General features: G+C 39.8%; 2 protein-coding genes across 2 annotated transcripts; both read right to left on the bottom strand.

Annotated features, from left to right (window-relative positions):
• Positions 1-215: 215 nt before the first annotated feature.
• LOC115689731 (uncharacterized) lies at positions 216-5,517 on the bottom strand. The gene is made up of 8 exons (XM_030615876.2): positions 5,294-5,517; positions 4,042-4,111; positions 3,797-3,956; positions 3,087-3,168; positions 2,610-2,826; positions 2,038-2,102; positions 813-1,508; positions 216-431 (listed from the first exon to the last, which is right to left on the bottom strand). Exons 1-7 carry the CDS (start codon positions 5,390-5,392, stop codon positions 1,254-1,256), a joined length of 948 nt encoding a protein of 315 aa, XP_030471736.1. The 5' UTR covers positions 5,393-5,517; the 3' UTR covers positions 216-431; positions 813-1,253.
• A 1,038-nt stretch (positions 5,518-6,555) lies between these two features.
• On the bottom strand, positions 6,556-9,631 carry LOC115689760 (60S ribosomal protein L5). The gene is made up of 9 exons (XM_030615914.2): positions 9,501-9,631; positions 8,810-8,879; positions 8,631-8,722; positions 8,267-8,393; positions 8,032-8,111; positions 7,837-7,953; positions 7,577-7,711; positions 7,305-7,474; positions 6,556-6,902 (listed from the first exon to the last, which is right to left on the bottom strand). Exons 1-9 carry the CDS (start codon positions 9,501-9,503, stop codon positions 6,791-6,793), a joined length of 906 nt encoding a protein of 301 aa, XP_030471774.1. The 5' UTR covers positions 9,504-9,631; the 3' UTR covers positions 6,556-6,790.
• Between the last annotated feature and the right edge of the window lie 400 nt (positions 9,632-10,031).

Below are 10,031 nucleotides of genomic sequence, written 5' to 3'. Positions count from 1 at the left end.
TATTGAAATCAATATATTCGGTTATAACTTATCTTCGTGTGGATATTTGCGAACGTGAAAGTTGGAAAGTTTTGAAAGGTAATTTGAGTCTTGCTGTAGTAGTTTTCTGACATGGATGATTGAGTGCACAACTTTACGTTCCACCGGTGATAATGCTTTATGGAAATTCAAGCATTTTTTAAGCTTGTCGAATTGCATTTTCTCTTTATATATGCCATGCATTTCTTTCAGAAAATGGAGGTAAATTGATGATGTTCAGTGAGTCTGCTCCTTTTCTGCTGCAATATCTGCAAAGTAATGCAAAAACGAGGAAGAAAGACCCAACGAACAACCTTTTATCCAGATCACGACTTTTAAAAAGGCCTCGTATAAGGGCTAAGAGAAGACGTTAATTTGTACATCATTTATTGGAATAATTGGCGCTTTAAAACCTGCATGCAAATTGCTCTAAGTCAAAACTACCCGTATGATTAAAGACTCGGACTTAAACAGATATATGAGACATGAAGGATGTTTCATGGACCTGTAAATAGCCAGATCTTTACGCTCATGTCCTAGATTGTTAAAAAAAATGCATTTACACATTTATTTTTTAGGATGCACATGCATCGGGTCTGCCGGTCCGCTGGTTTCTTATTAAACTAGCAATAGATATTTCATAGCAGTACATTCTGTTGTCTTTATGACATGCGAAATGCAATGGCAATGAAGTCCCAAGTTCTCCCTAAACATATCTTCTTGCAGTCTATGCTATATTAATATCACCATTACCATCTGAGCTTGTTTGGATGTCAGGGCGAGGGGAGTCTCACCTTTTGAGCTCTTCAAGAAGTTCTGTCTTGGGTGAGAAATGGCCCAACGGGGCAACCAGTGACAGCCCTTGCATCCGCATGATGGTGCGTCATGTAGCTGCTACTGTTATTACTGATGTTGTTCATAAAGTCCAGCAGAATAATTTCCAATAACAGTTTTATTTGGAATAGACTGGGAATGAATTCGCTATCAAGTGAACCAAACAAGTAGTAAGAACCCAAGTCTGTCATTTGACGCAACAATCATGTTGATCGGACACTGGATGGCAAAAAGATACAATCCATTGTTCAAAAGTAGTCTCCTGGAAACTTAAGAGTCATTCTCCTCTCATTCCCTTACAAATACTTTCTAATAGTTGTGCCCTCTGAAAGTGAAAAATTTTCTATAAAAATTATCTACTCAAAATAATTATACCATGAATATACTCACCGGAATGTACTCTACCAGGTAAATGAAGGCAACACGTATGATGGACAAGAACTATATTTGGACGCTAAAGCCGCCACACGAGATGTATCTGCAACTTCTGCAAAACTGTCAAGTCCAAGTTCAGAGGCGTGTATTCCACACGTGATGAAGGCTGATTGGATTCCAACTGCATTCGCACCCTTAATGTCGTGGTGGAGAGAATCTCCTACTGCTATAGAATCAGAAGCATCTGCGTCAGCCATCTTCATAGCTGCTTCATAGATAATCTGGTTCAACAGGAATGCGACATTCTACAACGTTAGCGATCATGATAAAGTAAACAATGAAAACAAAGAAAAATTTATCCTAGAGATTGACACAGAGAACATCATTGAGTGTGACCCTAACCATGGTTAGTTCCTAAAATCTAACAGTTCCTTGAGGATACAGTTTATGACACATTATTACGCTTCTTAATTGGCAAAACCAAAGGAAGACACGGAAGAATTATGTGAAATGAACACCCCTATGCCAAATGGATCTATAAAACACAATAAAAGCTATATCTCTGCAGGTTCTTCCCCCACTCGGGAATGCAGTTCTGTAACACAGCTGCCGAATGGTATCAAGTCGTAATCTCATTAACGTCACATGTAGCTCACATCTGTGAACATGCATACATGCATGCACCCAAACTACAGCTTTTTTGAAGCACTAAGTCTGCACTTAGGAGTCCACTTCAAATGATCATACATTATTTGTCCTTTAAAGTGAATAAAGGATGCTAGTGACAACAACACCAAAAGACAATCTCACCTTCCCAGGCTTCCCCATCCATTTGACTTCACCTCCAAGCTTCTCATATTTGGATGCCAACGTACCTAACAAAATAAATATTAGTTACCCCACCTAAATGCTTATATAATGAAAGTCCTACATGCAGAAGAAGTGGATCCATAACTAATGGAAAACAATAAACGATCATCTCACACTGAATAAGGTACAGACCATTACATCCTTCAGTTAATAGCTTAATTTGCTGACAGCAAACTATAGCTACATGTGAGCTATTATAATTGGAAGGAACTCAATAACATAGAGCACTCAATTCCCAAGTTAAGTATCATAAAAAGTCAATAAGTCTTTTAAATGCTCAGATATAAGTGCATGCACCACCAACTCTGATTTATGGGTTCCAGTCATTGGGGCGAAAGATTCACTGCGCTAAAAATGCTTGTTCATGTATTTGAAAGTAAGTGACCGAACCACATAGATTCAAGCACCATATCTAAGCTTAAAAAGACAACTTCAAGGATAGCACCCAGAAAACGAATCCACATACGTCAAAGAGTTTCATATGCCGGAAAAGAATTTCATTATCATCTTACCGGGCATTACGCGCAAGGATCTAGCCTCAACTGTCACAAAATCAGGATTGGCTACCACCATAGGAATTCTTTTAGCTGCACATTGCTCCAATATTTTCTCAAGATCCTCTAATTTCATAGGTCGTACTGAACCTGAAGCCTGACCCAAAGCTTCGGTGCCGTGAGCCAAAATAAACTCTGCTTCTGCAACGTTCTCCACAACTTTCAAGCCTAAGCCCTAAAACAAGAAATCATGTTTAAACTTACCACATGTTTAGAAAAATGTCCAATGTCCAGTGACGCACTCATAGTATGGGCTTTTTCGAATTATGGTTAAATAAACAATAATTCCTCGGGCCTCGAATCTTATTTAAGTACAGAATTTTCTCATTTTTTATTTATTGTGAACGAAACATATAAGAAGAAGAGCTGCACTCATGAAATTCTCTGTATTGCTTGGGGTGTGCAAAGGATGCTGAAGCAACCATGTTTCTAAACCTCCAGAGATATCGCGCCCCGGTCACTCCAGGTCATATGAATGCATGATGTCCCAAGGGCAGCAAACCAAGCATCATCTCTCCTATTTCAGGAAACAATTTCCTATGAGTTTGAGAACAGGAGTAAGCTTTCAAAGAAAAGTACTATACAATACCATGGACAAATAGGACATTAATGTTCGTACAGAGAGAGAGAGAGAGAGAGTGAGTGAGTGATGGTGATCCCAACGAAGTCCTCTTAGTCAATTTGAGATAAAACTAATTGAATTTACAAAGATTTTGCAGAACTTCATCGATTATGACTAGAAGAAACAAATCGTAGTCATTCGTAGATGACTAGTTATTTATGTGAAAGATAAGTCAGATAAATGGTACAAATATTTCTCAGACATTGATTTTATCTCATGAATTGAAAAAAGAGAACAGAAGTAATTAAAACATCTAGAAATTACAATCAACAGAGAAAACTGCAGGCTAAAGTAATCCACTTTTTACCATCCAAATAGTCGTTATGACAAAGTTCAGTATTAATGTGCTCAAGACATATGTTTCGGAACATTTAGCAATAATGTTGGAGGTCTATTGTCAAGATTAGAAACTTATCTATCAGATTCCATATATATGCAAAACTTAAATTCTGAAAATGATAATATTCCACTAGTCATACAATTGGAGTCCACAAATATAAAGTAATAGAAGAGGATAACAGACCTCTTCAAGTACTGATACGTGAGTTCTCCGCTGGTGATGGTTCCCACAAAGAGAGAAGGATCAAATCCAAGGTGCTTCATCTTTTCCATGGTTGTCGATGCACGCCTAGAGGAATTACTTATGATCACCATCTTCGCACCACTACATGCTAGTTTTTCCACTGTCAGCCAAATAAAAGTTTTTAACAACTGCTATCAGCTGACTAATGGCATATCGCTATACCAAACAAGAAGATGAAAACATACAAGTTGAAATTGCTCCAGGATAGGGCTGTTTGCCATCATGAAGGACACCAAATTGATCCAAGAACCACGCCTAAGGAGATCATTGCAAAAGCCAATGAGACTTTCATATGCAAGAGTAGTGACCCAAATCAATTGCGAGGACCTCAATATTCATCAGTATGCAAGAGTCGGGTAATCAAATGAAATGCAAGAGAAAAGCATGCGACAGATAACTCATAAATGGTTTGGTTGACTTCAACTTGCCGATCCTTTTCAAAAGTAATTCCATCGATGAATTAATACTTAATTGTTTGCATGAGATTTGCTGCTTAACTTGGAAAAGTTTTGCTTTCATCTAGGATGTACCGGCATACAAAAAAGACTCTAACGACAATCCCGGACGCATAAAGAGGGTGCTTGAAACTTGAGGCACTTAGAAACCATCATCCCGCAAGCTAAGATCTAGTCATAAATTCGGACTCACACAAGGGACAATCAGTGCGACATAAATTTCTCCACTTTCAGTTTCACAGAAACATCAAAAGTCGAAGCAGTGCTCAAGTGGCCTAAGCCCCACCCCCTTTAAAGGAATGAGATGACTATATGAGTCAGGATACAATTTCTAAGGTTGTTAGCAGCCAAGAAAAGCTGATGATGGTGCTGCTGACACGGCAATTGCGGCCGAGCAGGTCGGACCTAACGCATGTGTACTAAGCTAAAAAGGAACCGAAGATTGCGTGCGGATGGGAATATCAATTAACGAGCTTGTTACGAGCTCATGATTGAGCCCTTCTTGTTTTCCAACATTCGGAGAGCAAGAACGGGTTGAGTTGAGAGAGGATAACACACCCTTCAGATTACATTACAACAACATTTCCCCTCCCTCCCTCCTTTCAATTTCCATCTTTGCTCTGCTTTATCAACAGTTCCATCGCCAATTCTTGACAAACGCATGCTGGCGAGTCAAATTCGCCACAGATGATCACACATATGACAATGATGCTTCTACCAGTTCTGACCCAAAAGCAAATTGAATAGCATTCGGCCATATCTTTTGTTCCCTCGTCATCTCATGAGAAGTGCAAGTGCAATGCAGTTGTCGCCGAACTCAACCAATCCAAACAGCACAAGAAGAGACGCAATGCACGACGATTTCTCGGAAAAACAAGAAGACCCAGAACATAATCAGTCCAAAAGAAAGAAATTTTTGCAAATGCTGTACCGAGAGCATCGTCTGCTTCGGCATTTTGTGGTGGGTGGGGGGGGGTACTACCTTGAAGCGACGCGATTCCGCGAGATGCCGAATCCCGCTCAAGCTCTGCAACGACTGAACGTCGCTCGACGATGGAGGCATCGAGCATCGACCCAGCATCTCTCTTCTTCTCCGAGGAAGATGGAAATGAATCGCGAGCGCCGCGCTGGGACTGACGAGGAACCAACCTTCAGCTTCCAAACTGCTGACGAAAGACTGGACCGGACGGTGGGTGCTTCGTGTGTTTAATAACATTGGTCCTTTTAGTGCTCGTTGTTCGAATTCGATCTCCTAAACATTAATTTAATCAAGTTTAATAATTAGAATATACGATGGTAAATACAAAAAATAAAAAAAAAAGAGTTTTGCAATGCCCCTTTTTTTTTTAAGGATAACGACACAAATTATTCCTAAACTTTTAATTTAATCAATATGATTCCCCGAATTTTAAGTTAAATACGCATGATATGATTATGAACTGCCAATTTGTTCAAAGTGATTATAACATTGAACATTTTCATATAGTTTAGGAATTATATTGAGCATGTACCAAAAGTCTAAAAATCACATTACACATTGAGCTGAAGTTCATGAACTATATTGAATAAATTAAAAGTTCATGAATCACATTGCACATTAGACCAAATTTCAAAAACCATTTGTCCCATTTTCCCCTCGTTCTATTAATGTGAATAGCTTTTCTCTCGTGCAACATGTGCATATATTGATAGCAATTAGTGCGAATTGTTTCTTACGTTACTAATAGATCCAATAAATAATCCTTCACGAAAACAAGAAAAGGAAATGGAAAGCATAATTGTGCAACGATATAAGTTAAGAGGTTTAATTTCAAGTTTAAATCGTGTTGGGTCACATGCCGCTGCCCCTGAACCAAGGTCATATAGTACTGATTTCCAGACCCCGTTACACATCGAAGCACCATGACACTGAACTCTTTTACGGCCGTTTAAATTATGATAGACAAGGTAGTACCCAACTCAATGAAAATTCAATGCCACATTGACAATAAATAAGACCATACGAGACCTCTCACTTAATCCATACATTCATCTATTTCTGGAACTAGTCAGCATGTTTTATATTCTTACGTTGCACATCGCGAGACGACATCACCAATTTATTTTGCATACATTAAATTGAGTTATATACATGCACATTGATGAAAGTTCTAAGAACCAAAACAATGTTATAGCACTACCCCGTCCAGATTTATGTAACTGTAAAAGCACAGGGTACTCAGAGAAATTGCCCGTCGGCCATAGTGATGGCAACAACAAACTCTGCTAATCGCACATTAACATTAGAGTCGAAACAAGAAATAAGGTCCATACCAAGCTAACTTCTCAAATAAGAGATGGTATTATGTTTCGGAAACATCCCAACCTGCAAATGGTAACGGTAAACAAAAAGAGAACAGGGAGCAAAACCCTAAAAGGCTGATTGACTAGGGGCAAAAATAAGTCTCTCTCAAAGCGTCAGGTCCATTATGGAACACATTCACTCGTCGTCTTCATCCTCGTCGTCCACTCCAGCAGCTGAATTCAGGGCATTAAGTCGTTCGATCAACTTGGCCTTCCTTTCCTCGTATGTCAACTTCCTCAAATTGAATCTGGCAAGAAAAGATGACCAGCCTGTCAGTACACGGATCCATTCGGAGTATACATATATCTAACTGAGAACTTCTATATCAAGACAAATGAACAAGCATATGCCAACGATTGCAAACGCCTCTCTCACGGAAACCAAAACAAACCATCAAGGCAACTCCATTATATTAACACAATAAACAAAACACAGCAAGAAATTATTTCTATATACAGAGTGAGAAAAAGCATCCTTGCAAGGCAAAAAAGTCCTTAATTAAGTGAAAAAGATATATTAATTATAAAAATCCTCGAGATTTTAAAAACTAGCAAACTATAGGCACAAGAAAAGAATAAATCAGCACAACGCCCACAACATTATGCAAAGCAGCACAGTTATTTTTTTGTCAGCATATATATACCCCGACCTCTTATGTTCCTTAGGTGGTTCCTTCTTAGTTTTCTTTATAGTAGGATCAGCACGAATAGCAGCATGAACTTTCTTGTACAACCCTTCAAGGTCATCCGCCTCAAGTCCTCTCTTGATGTACTCACTGAAGTGAGATTGATACTTCTCAGGTTCATCTTCCATCAATGTCTGCATAAACATGGAAACATACCAGAGAAATTCGGCTCGCCTTCAGAACAGGGAGGAGAATGAAGGGATAGAACATCAGAATCGCACAAAAGCACAAGTTACCCTCATGTAAGCAGCAACATGCCCACCATAGATGTACTTGCGGTGAACATCTGCATCGAGCTGCTTGCTGTCCTTTGAGAAACCAGCAAATCTCTTTTCACTGTGTGGAATATCCAAACCACCATCCAATGCTCCCTGAAGAAAAAAGAAGATGTGCGTGAATATTTCCAGACATACAATCTGGTGCATATAGAATAACGCTTTTCTGTCGACATACTACGTTCACAAGAAGCCACAGGTTCGGGAAACAATTATCATACCTTAAGCGCACCAAAAACACGGTTTCCAGTTGTCGTTCTCACAAGACCAACATCAAGAAGAGCTCGGAATGGCCTCCTGGTCTCAGCAGGCTCAACGGAGAAATCCTCTCCAGTTGCCTGAGAATGACAAAATGGAACTTACTTAAGTCAAAATGGTTCATCAAGAAAATGGTTAATCATGTGTAATAGATATACCTCAACATTGCCTTCATATTCTTGGTCCATTTCAAGCATTTTCAAAACCCGGCGAGCCAAGAGGAGTCCAGTGCAATATGCTAATCCATTAAAAAGATGGAAAGATTCAGCCAAAGAGGCCAGAATATGTATATACCGATAAAAGAGCCAAACAAGCTTATGTTCCAGTAGGGAATGAGTATGGTTGTATCAGATAAAGGAAGAGAGAGCAGAACTAAAACAAACAAGGACATACCAGCTGCATAGTTCGTCAGACCAACTTCAAGCCCATAGCAAGGCAGCTCACAGGAATATGCTGCAGCCAGTACAAGATCTCCAGCAATGCTAGCAGATATTATTTGCGCAACAATAAACTTATTGGACTATAAAAAGGTTAAGGTTCCAAATCCTCTATGTATGAGACACAAAAAAAAACACAACATTCTATTCCTTTAACTGAAAACTTTTCATGGATTCTTCAGTACACCAAAAACTTTTCATATCAGAGGCACATCCCAATTAGAAAATGCATGTCTTTGAGGTCTCTGGTTGACTTTATAACCACTATATTTCCTACAATAAACCCACCAATGAAAAGCGACAACCGCGTTATAGGATACAGAGCGCACCACAAAGCGATACTTGGGAGTGTTGTACTTGTTTTTGTCTTGATTAATCAGGCGAATTCTAGCCCTGTAGTCGGTCTTCCCATCTGCAAAGACACAGGGAGAACATTTCAATAACAGCGGAATTATGCTAATCACACGCAACTTCCACAGCCAAAGACTTGATCCTATACCTCTCCTTCTCTTGTACTTGACTTGGTACCTCTTAAAGTAAGCCTTGCTCTTCTGAGCCTTGACAAATACCTGATACACAGTGCAGGGGTACGTATCATCAGTTACGGAAAGAACCGGAAACAGAACATTCGATGAAACAATGAGAACCAAACACGGTAAACGACTTCACGTAGATCCCAATAAGGTTTCAAAAAAAACTCATCACCGCGAATTTCACTCGAAAAAACCCATCTTTAAAGCTAGCTACGCCCCTCCGATCGAACAAAGCTCGTCAAATGCCGTCCCCAGATCAGATTGCACCAAGAGAAGACGCCAATCCCACGAAACACACGCCAAATCGAACGAATCAATCGCGAATCCATCAAAAGCCGCTGCCACAAGAGCAAGAACAAAAACAACCATTCTACGCCGAGGTAAGAAGAGACGGCAACGAGCAAGCGACCCAAAGGAAACCGCCTTCACAACAACGAAACAGTCATCTACAGCCGGCCACTACATCGGATCCTCCGCACTCCCGAAAAGGGCCATACTCAACCTTAAAACCAACCAATCCCAGGTACGCTCGAAACCACTCCATCAGCTTTTTCGGAGGGAACCGAAGCAACCACAGCTTCACGAAACAGAAAACCCACAAGAAGCAGAGCAAATCTTACACGGTTTTCTGAGAATCAAAGGGTTCTTCGAACTCACCATTGTCGCGGCAGGCTTGGAGCTCTGGAAGAGAGAGAGAGAGAAGGAGCGAGGAGGAGACGACGGCCGACTGATGTAGAGGAAGGGAGAGTTTATAAAGCAGCTCCAATCGGAAACCCTAGGAAGATCTCTTATGCAATCAGATGGACGGCTGAGATTGGTTCGGCAGCAGCTAGGGCTTTGTCGCTGGTGAAATGGAAGGCATACGGTGAGGCCATTATGTTAACTTGGCTAAGTTCCTGCAAATTTCATCGACATTACATCTTTCTATGACATATTATACTATACTATATTACATATAATAACATATTGAGACTTTTCAGCCCTCAAAATTTCATTGGGCAAAAATTTCATTCTTGCCCAATGCTTGACATCCACAAATTACAATGACATTTTATGACAAAATGGACAAAATCATGTTGTACAATTGTAATTTAAGCAGTCGATGTAATTTACCGGTTGATCCCCTAAATATTTCAGATCTCAAACTTGGACTTAAAAATGCTTCATCTTATTTTATTACTATTTAAA

This window comes from Syzygium oleosum, unplaced genomic scaffold (genome assembly GCF_021117445.2).
Source record: "Syzygium oleosum isolate NSW1041296 unplaced genomic scaffold, Sole_v2.1 Sole_v2.12, whole genome shotgun sequence".
NCBI classification, from domain to species: Eukaryota; Viridiplantae; Streptophyta; class Magnoliopsida; order Myrtales; family Myrtaceae; genus Syzygium; species Syzygium oleosum.
This window is presented reverse-complemented; position numbering and strand designations above follow the sequence as displayed.